We start from the raw sequence: 17,292 nt of genomic DNA, 5'->3' as shown, positions 1-17,292 counted from the left end.
TAGTGTTATTGCTTAGCACAGCTCCCTGATGACCTTTCTAGGTAGGTTTTCGTGAACAATTTCAGAGTCAGGATGATGTCAAGTTTACAAGAGAATAAATTAGCCCTGAACGTTCATATACAAACACAAATACTATAAATCTTCATATCAGCCCTATAGAGGACGTTCCATGATCCGCTCTGAACGTGGCATCAGGTGCAGATCTGTGGATGTCATACTGAGTTCCTACGCCTCATTACACTCAGCTGCTCTGTACTTTTGGCCTCAACCTTCGATGTATTATAAAGCGTCTACAGTTTTTTATATTTCACCCGAGCTCCCAACACAACAAAGTGCACGCCTGCCATTGGAGATCAGTGAAAGCCATTACAAAGTGATTTAAAGGGGTTGTCATCAGGTAAATAATAACGCCCTTTAAGGATCCTGCAGGCTGTTAACAGTGCAGCGGGATAGGAATATTTACTTATTTTGCCTTCATCCCCTTCAGTCCAACTGTTGTCTCCTTCTGACTGGAGAAGTCATTGCTCACAGTCAGAGAGTTGGAGGTGATCAAAAGCTTGAGGATTAGTGTGGCACGCACCACATACCCCAACATCCACTGACCATCCGTTAACAGCAAGTCATGAATCCACATCATATTGTGCTGTAGAGCCGGATGTCATCAACTGAAATGTATTGATTAGATAAAACTTAATAAAAATGTGCGTGCACAAAATGACCTATTATCTGAATCAGGTTTACACTGGCCACTAGGGTATTTTTAGACTCTTCTCCATTTTATAACACGTTTTCAGCAGACTTCTTATCATAAGAGGCAGGTTTACAATGACAGGTAACACCTGTATACACAGCTGATAACTGTCGTGCAGTGTCAGCATTTCACTCGTTCGGTGTCATGGCGGCATCTGACTCAGTTCACACTGCTGAGTCTGACAAACAACCTTGGATCAGTTGTTTTCACAGCCTGTCATGGGTGTCGTCTGGTTCTGGCTTCACTGTTCTCCAGTTCAGCAGGAGATAATTCCTGCTGGCTGCTGATCACCAGCTACTTCACCCTTTATAAACCTCTTGATACTGGGGCTGAGTGCCGGATATAGCTTTGCTCCTCAGTTCCTGTAGTTATCCTGTTATATAATGATCTATAAATTGTGGTTTCACGTGGTGTGTGAGTCCTCCAGTTGTGTAGTTATTTCCTACCCTTTTGCTTTACTCCCCAGTTCACATTCTGTACCCCGTTCATGTTTAAGTGCAGTGTGCGAGTTTTCATTTACCCATGTATGTACCTATTTGTGGGGTTTTGATTTCTGGGTTCCCGGCCCGATCTCAGGTTGGGGGAGAGTAGCATCAGGGCTTAGACAGGAGACAGGGTCATGCTGGGGGCTCAAACCTGGCTACCATCGAGCCTACCTTCGAGATAAGGGACAGCGCTGGGGCCCCAACCTTAGGGTCAGCCTAGGAGCCCCTGTTCCATCTGTACATACCCTGTGACAATAACACAGGATCACCAGTCACTATAGGCAATAACTCTGTCCTCCCTTCCTTCACAATGACCTCATTAGATGTTTCAATATAAAAGATAGAGTTATGGTTTGACTATTGCGTCTATGTACATGTGTTATAAAAATCTATAATAGTCTTCGGCACACAAAAATGGTAAATTTCTCAATCGCATAAATGTTTTGTACATAAATGATTTGTTTCTCTATCATTGAGATAAGCTTTACAATGGTTTATTTCTCAATCCCAGAAATGTGCTTGCCATATAACGTTTTGGCCCACAAGGGCCTTTATCAAGTATTATCTGCACGTGACATGTCAAAAGAAGATGTCGGCATTGCGGACATTGTTGTGCTGCGGTGGATGAGAAATTTACCTTTTTTGTGTGCTGAAGAATATTCCAGATTTTTGCAATAATTTTTCTCATGCAATAATTTTTTTCTCATTTCACAATAATTTCTCATGTATAATCACTGTATCTGGTGCCACTGTTTGCTTCCCATTGCATCTTCCATCCACTCCTCCTGCTTCTATAAAGCAGGTGACCAGATGTAACAGCGCAGAGAATGAGGAGTCAGTGGTAACGGAACCAACAACCTTTTAATAACTCTGTACAAATCAAGAATTAGCACTTTAAATGTGAGATATTGTTATAGTACAAGTAGTTGCAGTAAAGCGGATTATTTCACAGTGAAAAATCAGCAACAAACAAATACAGATTACAATCACAGTATTCTTTACACAATATTACTCTTACCACCAACGGTCACAGTTGGAGTCATTGCACTCTAGACCTCTCTAGTAAGGAAACATCAGTGTTACTATTTGTTACTGTCTATATACAGTATCTAAACAATACTATACAGGCCGTAGCGGGGTTAAAGACATTACTCACTAGCTCGGAAGTCCAAATCAGGGGTTTCCTCACACACTTTAGAGGCCAAAAGCCTCAGTGCCCTGAAGAGCAGCCTAAATCCCCACTCTATACCATATACAGGATCTGGAAGCAATGGCCTCTCTGTGGATCTTGACAGGCGTAGTCTCCAGTTTAACCACAAAGTCGTAGTCTGGATCTTGACCACGATGTTGGGGCTCTGGCCCTTGACCGGCATAGCCTATGCTGCGGCTGGACCATGAATTCAAGGCTCTGGAGTTTGACCCACCTAGTCTGCAACTTCACCTCAAAGTCAGGGCTCTGGACCTTGACCAGCATAGTCTGCAGCATAATGACCAAGTCGGGGCTTTAGACCTTGACAGGAGTAGTCTGCGGCTTGACTACTAAGTAGAGGCTCTGGACCTTGACCAGCATAGTCTTTGCTGTGACTGGACCTTGAAGTCGGGGCTCCGAACCTTTACCAATGTAGTCTGTGGCTTGACCATGAAGTCAGGGCTCTCAGGTAATTCTACTCACGCCACTTACAGTTCTTCTACTGGAGTGTATTATGGTTCTTCTATTGGCGTTGTTTACAGTTCTGCTCTTGGCGCAAGTTTCAGGCTTCTACTGGCACCTTCCTCTTACCTTAGGTCTTCGAGGGGATCTGGCTGCTCTTGTACCCTTCTGTGGCGATGGGGCTATAAGCCCACTTCACGGACACCTGTCCTTACTGATGAACTTTCTTGTGCCAACTCCTCCTCTTCTTGGCGTGGCTAGGACTTCTATGTTTATTAACTGCATCAAAGGTGTCACCTGACCCAGTGTCTTTTCTTATGCGTTTCCCAGAGGAAAAACCCAGTCTATTCTTTAGTTCCTGTTTCTAATATTCTCAGCAATTGTTCTTATGTTACTGTTTTTGGCCAGCAGATGGCGACGTTTACTGGCAGACATTTCTGCATCCCCTTTCACTTTCTAAAAAGCCACCGCAGTGACATTTGGAGTGCAGTTGTGAATCTAAATGAGGACTCCCCTGCCATATTTCACAGCAAAAGAAAGGCAGGGGAAGCATGGTTTTTACTTCCCTGTGCTTCCAATGCCACTGTGGTGACCATCTTGGAAGCAGGAGGATTGGAATACCAATAGGAGTAGAATTTATCTTTCAGTCTCAGGTTCACTTTAAAACATCACTCCCGCGGTTTTTTTAATCTCACCGTTGGAGTGGTGCTTTAAATCGAAGTCCCCTCTTCTTCTCTCATATTCACCCTCCGATGGCTTCATGTTCTATCAACTCCACTCCTGTCAGTCTCCGGCGATTTGTAACCTACTGTCGGCTTCAGTGTTTCATGGAGCGTGCTGGAGGTCCCAACTTAATACAAGTCTATGAGAGCCTTGTTCTGACTCTCATAGAGTTGTATTGAGACTTTGTGACGTAACTTCTGACTTCTGGCGAGTCAGAAGTTACAGTCACAAGGTGGAGCAACAGAACCAGAACAGGGCTGATAAAGCATGAAACGGTGAGTATAAGATCGGGGGCAGGTGACTTAGATTCGTAGGGCTCTGGTCCAACAGCTATAGACTATCAACATAGCCACTGAGGTCCTGCAAATCTCTTTGCTTCATTTTATTTACAACCTCTCTATTTGATTTTGTTGTTGTAATTTGTAATTATGAGAATGTAGCAAGCTCCTCCTTAAAATTAACCAAGTGATTAAATTTACCCTTTTGCAGCATATCTTCAGTCCAATCAAATTATGGGCTGGGGAGAGAAGGCGATCGAGCTGCGTTCTGGAGAGACGGGAACTTTAGAAGGAGTATTCATGCACAAGAAGGCACAGAAGTTAAAATTTCTATGTGAAAGAAACGACAAGGTAAATCACATCTAAGACGGCTATCAACTATTTATGTGCAAAATAAAGGAAATATATGGCGGTTATAAGCGCTCACTGCGGGGCGGTTAGTCAGAAGATTTATTTAGTATATTTTCTTAGAAGAATTATACAGAGCAAAAAGATAATTATAGCAATTGAAGGAGAGAAAAGACAAAAACTGATTTTTTTGGGGGGGGGTGTTTGTTGTTTTTTTTTTGTTTTTTTGTTTTTTTTAAAGCTGCGACAACCTAATTTCTGTAATGGCCATCCACCCCTTCCTGCTCCACACGTAATAATAAAACAATGACCAAGAGTGGTCCTTGCTGTACCATTTATACTGCTACAATGAACGGAGGCAATTTCAATTTCCGGCTATTTAACCCCTATATTGCTACTGTCAGAAGCAACTGTAAACTACTTTTACTTAGGGAGGAGGCATTGTAAAAAAATTGTAAAGATACAATTTTGCTGCTGTAGTCAGCAAAAAGAATAAAATGATTATCGTATTTATACAACCCCGTTTCCAAAACATTTGGGACACTGTAAAATATTGTCACAGTCTTTCCTCTGTTGTAGAGTTTTGTGACAGGTTCTGGGTCAGAATCTCACTTTCTCTTGTGGGACTCTGCTGATTAAATGGATTCCCTTTCCTTTGGGGAGGAGAGGGTTAATGTCAGTTTACCTTTAAGCAGTTCCTGACTCCTGGTCAGGTGTTTCTGGTTGGGACCACTCCCAGGTCCTATAAATACCCTCTACTTCCTGCAGAGGGTGCTGGTTGTTTTCATCATGTGGAAGCTTGGCCAGGAGGAGAAAGGAGCTGGAGAAACCCTCTCTGAGACACACTTTGTGGGCTGCAGCAGTTCTAGGTGTGCAGGTTGTACGGTATGGATGTTACCCAGTAGTCTGTTTTCTTTCCCCTCTTCCATGTTTTTTCCCCTTGTGCATTTTTAGTGACTCCTTTTTGTGTGGTTGCTGTGGGTACAAGTTGTAGTCGTTGTTATTCCTGTTTTGTCTTTATTTGTTAGTGGGATTGTAGACTTCTGTTCTTGCCCCTTCCCCCCCGGGTGGTGGGTTGTGGAGGGGAATCTCATCTTCAGGGACAAGGACAGGAAATAGGGCCTAGGTTGAGAACTCTGTCCTCCCTACCTTCAAGAATACCTCTGGGTGTTAGGGTGAACTCAGTGGCCCCAGTTTTAGGACCAGTATAGGTTTCCCTGTGTTCGCTTGTCACCCGTGGCAGATATAAACAGGACAAGAATGCAATGATTTGAAAAACTCATAGCCATATTTTATTCGCAGCAGAATATAGAACACAAAGCAGAAGATGAAGAGCAGACATTATTCCATTTCATTAGAGAAAAAAAACTCCCTTAGAAAATGATGGCGGCAACACATCTTTAAAAAGTAGGGAAGGGGTTAAAATGCTGGAAAAAGTGGTACTAATTAAAAACAGATACAGATAAAAGGTACATTTTTACCTAAGCCACATGAAAGCATTCTAGGGAGGCAGTCTCTTAGAAGCAAACATGGTCAGAGGTTCACCGATCTGTCCAACACTGCATTTAAAAATTGTGCAACAATTTCAGAGTAAAAAATTCTCAATAGCAAATACTTTAGATAGCCAACCATCTACAGTGCATAGTATCATCAAACGATTCAAAGATTGTGAAGAAATCCAAGTGCACAAGGGACAAGATTGATAGTCAATATTGGATGTGTGTGATCTACAGGCCATCAGGCGACACTGCATTATAAATTGCATGGGCTCAGAAATCATTGTCTGTTAACACAGTTCGCTGTGCAATCCACAAATGCAAGTTAAAGCCCTGTCATTGTCACATTAACTACGGAGAAAATAGGGGACAGGGGCACCTAGACTGGCCCTCAGGCTAGGGGTACCTAGCTATCCCTGATCTCGGAGTTACCTCTGAAGGTGAGGTTGTCTGAGCCGCCTTCCTGGCTCTGCTCCTGACCAGCCATGATCTTATACCCTCTAGGAGTGATTAAGCCAACAGAAATAGACAAACAGGGGACACCAAATCTCTATTTTATGGCACACACACACATACAGAGATATAAGACAATAAGAGCTTAGGAGCAAAGTAAGAAACAGCAAGACAATGGGAGAACTCCACAACAACTCCAAACACAAAGCAATACAATCACCAGCAGGACTAGGATACAACAGCACAGAGACCAACCCAGCAATAAACTATAGTCAACCCTAATAGGACAGATCCCACCATCTTAAATAGGAAGGGAGTCAATGTGATAGGCTTCTAAGAACATGTGATCCCAGAAGTAACAAGCAGACAAGCAGAGGTTAACCTTTGCTAGCCTGATCATAGATGAGCCTGCAGCTGGTCGACTCCCGAACCTGCCTGTGTAGCTCAGAAGCACCAAGGGTGGTATGTCAGGATCTGTAATGTGAACAGCATCTGATGCTGCCATGACAAGTGATGAGTTTTTTCCAAAACTCCTAGTGACAGTCATGCAAACACAATCCAGAAACGTTGCCGTCTTCTCTAGACCAAAGCTCATTTAAAATAAACTGGAAAACCATTCTGTGCCTAGAGTTACAAAAATGTGAAATTCATTATGAAAACCACTAATGCACTGTCCTGAGGGGCACCATCCAGCTTGTTATCAGAGCACAGTTCAAAAACCTGTATGTCTGATGGTATTGGGTTGTCTATGACATGACTATTGACTACACATCTATTGACTACACATCTTGAAGTGCTCCCTTAATGCTGAGCATTATATAGAGGTTTTAGAACAACGTATGCTCCCATCCAGACATATATTTTTGGCTCCTATTCTAATACTGTATATCATACAAATAAAGAAAGAAGATAAAACCACAAAGTCAGTCCAGTATATCATTCCCAATTGTACCGCCCCTGCAGCAGTCAGGACTGCTCGGATCCGGGGTTTGCTCTGGCTCGAGGGTCTCCGGACCTGGGGGCTTGCAGACACTCGAAAATAAGAAGGGGGGTTATTCACAGGGGAGGTTATTGTTCGTGACGCCACCCGTCACTGCCGATGGGAGTACCCAGGGGAGATGGAACGGGGCAGCCAGATGGCGTTCCCTCCTCGGGTAGGGCAGGCCCCCATACTCTGTATAGAGGAGGTGCAGGGATGCGGGGTGCAGACCGCGCAGCAGTCAGGACGAAGGGAGGGAAAGCAGCTTACTTACTCAGGCTGTGTGCGTGTTGGTGTGACCATCAAATAGACTCTGACACATAAGTAAACCAAGTCTCTGGGTGCCGCTGTCTCTCGGGGGGACCTTGTCCGGGAATCTACTCCCGTTGATATTGCTGGTGGTCCTGACCTGCCTCCATGCACTGATTTAGATGTTTGCGTGACCCCTCGGCCTGGAGCTTTCGGGGTCCCGCTCCCTATGCTTGGACAGAAGACCTGTGCTCTTGATGGCTGACACTTGGGATTTCAGTGGGCTGCATGGGTTGGAAAGCCCTATCCCCCTCGTTGTGTTGGTGCCTTCGATCTCTGAGCTCTTGGGTAAAGTTCATAAAGAGACTATCCTCCACAGGTTAATTATCAGGTTGCATGAAGCTACTCCCTGATATAGGCTCCAGTACCCTGCCGTGCTCAGTACCAGTCCGGTTACTAGATATTCCGGTGCCGACCGTTCTCCAAAACTAAGTCTGGCTCCTTTCTCCAATACCCTGCGACCGGGACTCTGACTCCTCCAGTCCCAGACCACCGTCTGCGACCTAGCCAAAGTCTCCCAGGGAGCTACAACTCCCCCAGCTCCTCACTCTCTGAGGGCTACTACTCAACTCCTCTCCCAACTCCCCAGGAGCTGCCACATCAGCTCCTCTCTCACTGAAAGTTGACACTGGACTGACTCAGCCCCTCCCACCAGTCTGCCTGACCCCTAGGCGGGTGGCCCTATTCCAGCTAGACCACCCACTGGTGTGCCTGACAGGGTGTGGTGTAAGGTGCCTAGGATTTGAATGCTGATAGAAGCAATACCAAAGGTTAGGATCCCAGAACCATGGAGGGTGGGTTCTGCACTATAAGAAAAAGGAGTGCAGTTCCCTGTGACACCCTGATTTAGTGCAGGGGTGTCACACATTCACCATTGATAAAGTTGTGTTTACTCGGCAGGCCTCCCACTAGGTCCCAATACACAATGCATATCAAGAGAAATCCAAGTCACCATAGATGATCCTTGTAAAACCTCAATGTTTATTCCAAATAGTTTAAAAACATCACAATAGTGAGGAGATAAAAAAATACTAAACATTTTGGGACTATATGGCCTTTCTCAAGGCCCAAAAATGCAGTCATATACGGCTTGAGAAAGTCCCTATGGCTGAAATGTTGCCTTTTTTTTTTTGTCTCCTCACTGTTGTGATTTTTATAAAAAAAAAAAAAACTTGAAATAAAAATTGAAGGATCATCTCTATGTGACACAGATTTTTCAAGATAAAACCACAAAGTGTCATGATGATCACTCATTTAACTAGAATATGTATTTCAACAAAGCATTAAATGACTGTAGAGGTCAGCTTGAATAATCCATCCGCCTCTGTATTTTTGGAATTATGATTTGATTGTCTCTAATTGGACATACCGAGTTTGGATGATTTACTTGAAATTTTCTTCACGCCTTGGGAATTACAAACCGGATTTTGCTAATAAATAAGATGAGCTAATGTCCCTGTCACCATGTGAACTCTCCTGTCATTTGATAATACTCCATAGTCTTGGAGAAGTACTCCATGTGACAGGGACATATCTAATAAACCGGACAGGAGTTGGACATTAATGGCAGCAGTTTGACCGACCCAGGGTTATTTTCTTTATTGCTGTGAACTATTTATGAAAATCTATTTCTTGAGGGGAAAGCTGTCAAAGACAACTCTAATCAAGCCACATGCAATTCTACTCCGTCCCGATAGTCTATTTAAAGCTCAGACACTTCATCTTTTAGAAAATGTTTTACACCATTTTTTTACCAGAGAAATTAACAACACATTAGATTCCAAAGAAGTCATATTAAAATGACCTCTCATTAAAGGAGTCCTATAAAAATGCTGCTCGAAACAGAATTGATGGAAGACTAAATATAACTGTACACTTAAGCCTGCTTTACACGCTACAAGATATCTTACGATGTGTCGGCGGGGTCACGTCGTAAGTGACGCACATCCGGCATCGCAAGGTATGTTGTAGCGTGTGACAGCGACGTGCAATTGCGATTGAACGAAAAAACGTTCATCGCATGCACGTCGTTCCTTCCTGACGAATTGAACGTCAAATTGTTCATCGTACCCGGGGTAGCGCACATCGCAGTGTGTGACACCCCAGGAACGATGAACAGATCTCACCTGCCTCCTGCAGCTCCCGGCCCACAATGCGGAAGGAAGGAGGTGGGCGGGATGTTTATGTCCCGCTCAGCTCCGCCCCTCCGCTTCTATTGGCCGGCTGCCGCGTTACGTCGATGTGACGCCAAACGTCCCTCCCACTCCAGGAAGTGGACGTTCGCCGCCCACATCGAGGACGTATGGAAGTTAAGTATGTGTGACGGGGGTTAATCGTTTGTGCAGCACGTTCAACAAATTGAACGTGCTGCACATACGATGGGGGCGTTGCAAATCGCATACGATATCGTATGCGAAATTGCAACAGGTAAAGCAGGCTTTAGGAGTAATGACAGTCTAACTTTGCCACCATCTAATTCGTGTGGCAGCCTCTTGATTCTCCCCTATTCTTATCTGGAAAAGGATCATAGAATGGTAGAGTTGGGAGGGATGTCAAGGGCCATCGGGTCCAACCCCCTGCAAATGCATATATTTATCCAGCTTCCTCTTGAAGGTTTCCATTGATGGAGAGCTTATCACTTCCAGTGGTCGCCTGTTCCACTCTCTGACTGCCCTCACTGTTTGAAAGGTTTTCCTAATGTCTAATCTGAATCTCCTTCCTTTAAGTTTCATCCCATTGCTTCTTGTACTTCCTTGTGCTAATGAGAATAGGGTGGTTCCCTCTGCTCTGTGACTACCTTTCAGATATTTGTAGACCACTATTAATTCTCCTCTCAGCCTTCTCTTTTGCAAACTAAACATTCCTAGTTCTTCATGCTGGTCTTCATATGACATGGTTTGCAGACCTTCTACCATCTTGGTTGCTCTTTTCTGGACTTGCTCCAAGATATCAATGTCTTTCTTGAAATGGGGCACCCAGAACTGTACACATTATTCTAGGTGGGGTCTGACCAGGGCAGAGTATAGGGGAATAATTACCTCTCTTGATCTAGCTTCAATACTTGTCTTGATACATCCCAGAATGTTGTTGGCCTTTTTAGCTGCAGCTCCGCACTGCTGGCTCATGTTGAATCTGGGATCTACTATTACGCCCAAGTCGTTTCCCCGATGCTATCACCTAGTTCTATTCCTCCCATACTATATCTGCTTTTTACATTTCTTTCATTCACATTGGGACTTTGCATTTGTCCCTGTTTAACACCATTCTGTTCTCCTCAGCCCATTGTTCGAGTGTGTCTAGATTCTAGTGTTGGCTACTCCTCCTATCTTAGTATCATCTGTGAATTTTTTGAGTTCTCCAGACCATTTATAAAGATATTTAACAGCACTGGCCCAGGACAGAGACTTGCAGCACCCCGCTTTTGACTTTCCTCCAGGTTGATGTGTTTCCATTTAGTATTATTCGTTGTGCACGATCATTAAGTCAGTTGTGAATCCATCTAAGACCCGTTTCACACGTCAGTGAAAAACACTGACGTTCTTCACTGACGTGTAAAACACGCACATGTCCCTCCGTGTTCCGTGATTCACGGCACACGTGGGTTGTCCATGTGCAATCCGTGATCCGTGATTGCATATGGACATTACTCACCTGCCTTCACTGCTGCTGTCCATGTTACAGCCAGAACTTAGCTCTCACTGCCCTGAGCGGTGCCTGCACCTTTCCTGACAGTTTAACCCCCTGAATTGTGCAATCAGTGCAGTCGCAGCATTCATAAGGCAGAGAGAGGAATCTCTTACCGCTCCCTGGCAATCGGGTCCCTGTAATGCGATCACAGGGACTCGATCGCCGCCATAATAACCCTGGGTCGTCACCATGATGTCCCCGGGTTACTGATCTGCGGAGAGCCTCATGCACCATGCTGTATGCACAGTGTGAGGCAGTGTGCTGCGCTATAATCCCCTGTAGTGATAAAGCATTGCAGGGGATTATAGAAATGCAGAAAAAAACACAAAAACAATTCACTTGCTGCTTCTTTTTTCAGCAACAAAATCTTCAAGGAAAAAAGAAGTAATGTAAGGAATTCCAGCTCACCCCGGTAATGATTTCCTTTTGTTGGCAGTAGGAAGCACGAGACCCCGCTTCTGTTCAGCATCAAGGTGTAAAACATAAGTGATCCAGCTTCCAAGCGTCTTTGAATAAAATACCGTTTTTAATGGAAAAATATTAAAAGCAAAATCCATAACAGGCATGGAAATATGATACAGCAGGTCCTAGACGACTTGTGTGACCACCACCAGATGCATTTCGAGCAAGGCGCTCTTAAACACACATACTCACCAAAGTTTGAGAGCGCCTTGCTCGAAACGCGTCTGGTTGTGGTCACACAATTCGTCACGGACCTGCAGTATCATATTTCCATGCCTGTTATGGACTTTGTTTTTAATAATATTTTTCATTTAAAAACGGAATTTTATTCAAAGACGCTTGGAAGCTGAATCACTCATGTTTTATAGAGGGATACAAGGAGAAAAGAAGCAGCGTGTGCACAGGAAGTCATGATTCTCATAGACTTTGCTGGAATGCTTTTTCCTTGCTTTTATTTATTAACATAAGCAAGGAAAAAACACATAAAGAATTGCAAAAAACGACCACCATGTGTGCACAAGGCCTTGATGTTATGAAAAAAGCTGAAGAATTCTCATGGGCATACATGGTTAAATTAATAAGATATTGTAAATCGGAGATGGATAGATGGTTGGATAGATGGTTGGATAGATGGTTGGATAGATGGTTGGATAGATGGTTGGATGGATGGTTGGATGGATGGATGGATAGATGAATGGATATATTTTATGCTGCCTCAAATAGCTAACTGAATGTTGATAGGACGATAAAAATTGCTATCTAAAGGTATTGTTTTGTATGTAATTGTTTAACATTATTGCCCTAATTATATATTTTTATAATTTATCTTTTTGTTGTTTTTTAGGTATTTTTTGCTTCCATACAATCTGGTGGTAGCAGTCAAATTTACTTCATGACCCTTGGACAGAATGTTCTCTTCAACTGGTAATTGAGGGGTCAGGCATCCTGATCGCAAACCAAAATTGTGGCTGTGAGACAAACCTCCTACAAGTGTGTACTACAAACCAAAGACTGTCCAGAGGAGCAGCACATTGGGGGTCTATGTACTTTTTGTATATGGAAGGAGAAGAGACTGAATTTAAGAATGTCTTTTAGCATTAAATGTATTTCGCGGTCACATCTACAACGTACAGTATGGATTTTGCACATGTGATTTTCATGTTATTGACGCCAGATTCTCTGGCCATTGGTGAACCACTGTAGCTGACACCCGGGGGTCATAGAGTTAATGTAGCAGAAGACCTGTAGATTGATTAAAGGTTAGTTCCATTTTGTCTATACTTGAGAAACCAGCATTACTCGCACTATACTGGTACATTATCATGGTTAAGGTCTTCAAAATCAGATCTGCATATATATGTCTATATGATATTCTGGCAATAACAGTAGGACAGTGTTGTTTTCTAAATTGCACAGTGAGCCCAATGCTGAGAATAGCATTTTTCAATTTGTAAATATTGTATTGTAGGCCAGAGACAAAGGCTTTCAAGTCTTTTAGGAAGGCCTCTAACTTTAAAGGGCAATTTCAGTTATAATAGATATTAAATGGGTTTTTCTCCAAAAAAAAACAACAATCTAATTGAAGGTCCAGCCACTGTCTCATTTGCTATCAATTATATAGTTAAAGGGAATCTATCAGCAGGTTTTTGCTATGTAATCTGAGAGCAGCATGATGTAGGGACAAATATTCTAGCAACGTATCACTTACTAGACTGTGTTGTTTCAAATAAGAGTTTTATCAGCAGGAGGTAATCAATAAAGACTAGCTGTCTCCTGCCATTAAGTCCTCCCACTCTGTGTAACCCCGCCCCAACCACTGATTGGCAGCTTTCTGCCTTTGCACAGTGTACACAGTAAACTGCCAATAAGTGCTAGGGGCGGGGTTATATAAAACTCAGCATTCAGAGAACTGCAAGGACTGCAGCAGCGATAACAGTGATTTTATCAAAATAACAGCAATGACTCTACATCATGTTTCTCTCAGATAACTTAGCAAAAACCTGCTGACAGATTCACTTTAGTATTTTTAATGGAATACTAAGTCTAGAAATAAAAACTAAAAATATATATGAGATAAACTAGGCAGTGAAAGATTATTGGCATGTTCCTGAAACGGCCTTGTAGAAATTCCACAAAAGACACAAAGGCTGTTCTCCTGATCTATTCCATTTCCAACTGTCAGATGGATGTACAACGTATGACTCAGCCAGGCAGCTTAGTGTCTCCGCCAAGTGGGTGAGCTGCTCCACCAAGGAGACATGTCTCTGCCAAGGGGGTGAGTTTCTCCACCAAGAAGATGTGTCTCTGTCATGGGGTGAGCTTCTCCACCAAGGAGATGTGTCTCTGCCAAGGGGGTGAGCTTCTCCGCCAAGGAGACGTGTCTCTGCCAAGGGGGTGAGCTTCTCCGCCAAGGAGACGTGTTTCTGCCAAGGGAGTGAGCTTCTCCACCAAGGAGACGTGTCTCTGCCAAGGGGGTGAGCTTCTCCGCCAAGGAGACGTGTCTCTGCCAAGGGGGTGAGCTTCTCCGCCAAGGAAACGTGTTTCTGCCAAGGGGGTGAGCTTCTCCACCAAGGAGACGTGTCTCTGCCAAGGGGGTGAGCTTCTCCACCAAGGAGACATGTCTCTGCCAAGGGGGTGAGTTTCTCCACCAAGAAGATGTGTCTCTGTCATGGGGTGAGCTTCTCCACCAAGGAGATGTGTCTCTGCCAAGGGGGTGAGCTTCTCCGCCAAGGAGACGTGTCTCTGCCAAGGGGGTGAGCTTCTCCGCCAAGGAGACGTGTTTCTGCCAAGGGGGTGAGCTTCTTCACCAAGGAGATGTGTCTCTGCCAAGGGGGTGAGCTTCTCCACCAAGGAGATGTGTCTCTGCCAAGGGGGTGAGCTTCTCCGCCAGAGAGACATGTCTCTGCCAAGGGTGTAAGCTTCTCCGCCAAGGGGACGTGTGTATCTCCCTAGGGGGTGAGCTTCTCCACCAATAGGTCATGTCTCTCTGCCAAGGTCGTGATCTTCTCCGCCAAGGGGATGTGTGTCTCTGACATAGGGGTGAGCTTCTCCACCAAGGGGATGTGTATCTCTGCCAAGGGGGTGAGCTTCTCCACCAAGGGGATGTGTGTTTCTGCCTAGCGGGTGAGCTTCTCTGCCAAGGGGACGTGTGTTTCTGCCTAGGGGCTGAGCTTCTCTGCTAAGGGGACGTGTGTTTCTGCCTAGGGGGTGAGCTTCTCTGCCAAGGGGACGTGTGTCTCCGCCAAGGGGGATCTCGGCAAGAGGACACATCTCGGCCAGGGTAATGTTCTTTGCCTCCTACTGCAAACAGAGGCACCTTTTAATGGTCTAAGGCTATGTGCGCACTTTGCGTTGCCACCTGCGTTTCAGCTGCTTTTTAGGTCCGTTTTGAACTGCAGCGTTTTCATGCCAAAATGCATGCGTTTTGATTTTCCAGCAAAGTGTATGGGAATTGGTGATTTCTTGTCCGCACTTTGCGTTTTCAAACGCAGAGTTTAATTTGCATAATTTTGGGCAAAAACTCTGCGTTCAAAGAAGCAGCATGTCAATTGTTTTTGCCATTTGGGCTACGTTTTGCTAACATTGAAGTCAATGAGAAGTTGTAAAAAGCAACAAACATCAAAATTCCAGCGTTTTACCTGCTTTTTAGCTGCAGAAAGAATACATTTTGGACTACAAAAACGCATGCGTTTATGACATCAAAATAGTGGAATGATATGACCATTAAATTAATGAAAAATATAATTTTTTTACTATTTTAGCTATAATTAGTATAAAACCGCTATAATTATATAAAATATAACTATTTTCGTTATGATTTCAATAATTATATGTGTTCCTTTTTTTTCCCCTTTTTTTTCATTGTGTTTGACTGTTTAAACTTTATTTAGCAGTGTCTTAATGTTCAAAACGCAGCTGTCTAAACGCAATGGAAAAGCAGGTAAAAAGCGGTAAAAACGCGGTAAAAACGCACGCGTATTTACCGCGATTTAGTGGTCAAAAGCAACTTTGGCAAAAGCAATTTCTGCCAAAGGATGCGTTTAGAACTGCAAGTAGGATGACGCAAAGTGCGGACATAGCCTTACAGCTGTAACACTGTTTTGTGAGAAAGAGGAGGCAAAGATGGCTGATATCAGATGCATATAGACCAATTATTTATATACTGTACGGTATTTCTCAGTTTTTATTTTAATGTGAGGCATAATGGTATCAGTACTTGATGAATTGCCAAAATGATTTACCTGCCCTGATGCCATTTTTCGCACAAGGCTGTGGTTCTCTACTTTTTAGTCCACCAAGCTCCATATACATATTAACATAGCCCAAGTGGTACTGTATATACTATACTCCCTAGCAGCCATATTATAATTCAATGCTCTAAGGACAAGACTTTTTTTTTTTTATACCTCACTGTAATTGCCCTTTATAGGTGTACTTGCATCTTGATGTCCCTCTGATATTCCAGAATTTGTCATAGCGTCATACCTGTCAGGCCCGAGAGGTCAGACGTTTTACTGTATTGCTATAAATTACTACTTACATTTTTTTTGATCAGATTCCATGATATTGCACTTTTGTCTCAAAATTTGCTCATGCTCTGCTGACATTGTAATATAAATCTTACTTGAAGGACAGGAGACTTAAACTGTACAAAGTCTATAGTCTGCAATGTAAAATATTTCTGTATTATACTTTGAATGCAATTTTATCTACCGGTAGCACATGCATGAAGAGGTAATGTATGGCCATTTACTGATCATTGTCATCTCTAATTCTAAAATTATATAAATATTAATTCAAATAATACTAACAGAATGACATACTGTAGCTTGTCTCGCTTTTAAAGGGAACCTGTCAACAGAAATTTTGCAATAAACCTAAAAGATTCCCCCTCTGCAGCTCCTGGGCTGCATTCTAGAAAGGTTCCTGTTGCTATTCTGCCCCCTTTGAGACCAAACTAAATACTTTATAAAGTCTTACCTTTTTGTATGCAAATCGTTTTTTATGGACACGGGGGCGGGCTGTCTTGCATCCGTTAGTCGCCCTCCTGCCGCTTTACGCCGCCCCCATCGCTTATTTCCATAACTGAGGACGCCGCCCAGTACTCCCGAGGTCTCGCGCATGCGCCGTGCCACTCTCGCGGTACTGAGCACAGTGTGACTGCTGGTGACGTGATTGCGCAGGCGTGATATTATGGGCGGGGCTTTGATTGTCATCAAGTACCCGCCCATAATCTCGTGCCCGCGCTTTCCCCTCTGCCTCCACCATTCTGCGCAAGCGCTGGCCAGATGAACCCACGTCACCTCTTACCCATCTTTCCCTGGAGCAGGAAATAGATGGGAGGAGCGGAGCAGCATAACGGTGGAGGCAGAGGGAAAAGCGCGAGCACGAGATTATGGGCGGGTACTTGCTGATGACAATCATACCGCCGCCCATAATCTCACGCCTGTGCAATCACGTCACCAGCGGTCACACTGCACAGCGTTCACTCCCGTGAGAGTGGCACTGGGCATGCGCGGGGACCTCTGGAGTACTGGGCGGCGTCCTCAGTTATGGAAATGAGCGATGGGGAATGGCCTAAAGCGACAGAAGGGCGACTAACGGACGCAAGACAGCCCGCCCCCGTGTACATAAAAGAAGATTAGCATCAAAAAGGTAAGACTTTATAAA

General features: G+C 44.0%; 1 protein-coding gene across 1 annotated transcript in view; it reads left to right on the top strand.

Moving 5' to 3' along the window:
• Positions 1-16,472, top strand: part of NRK (Nik related kinase) — a 432,773-nt gene extending 416,301 nt beyond the window's left edge. The window contains exons 31-32 of the mRNA XM_075323819.1: positions 4,100-4,239; positions 12,467-16,472. Coding sequence (XP_075179934.1) covers positions 4,100-4,239; positions 12,467-12,550 — 224 coding nt within the window. The 3' untranslated portion in view covers positions 12,551-16,472. The remainder of the gene's footprint in view (positions 1-4,099; positions 4,240-12,466) is intronic.
• The last annotated feature ends 820 nt before the right edge of the window (positions 16,473-17,292 follow it).

This window comes from Anomaloglossus baeobatrachus, chromosome 9 (genome assembly GCF_048569485.1).
Source record: "Anomaloglossus baeobatrachus isolate aAnoBae1 chromosome 9, aAnoBae1.hap1, whole genome shotgun sequence".
NCBI lineage: Eukaryota > Metazoa > Chordata > Amphibia > Anura > Aromobatidae > Anomaloglossus > Anomaloglossus baeobatrachus.
This window is presented reverse-complemented; position numbering and strand designations above follow the sequence as displayed.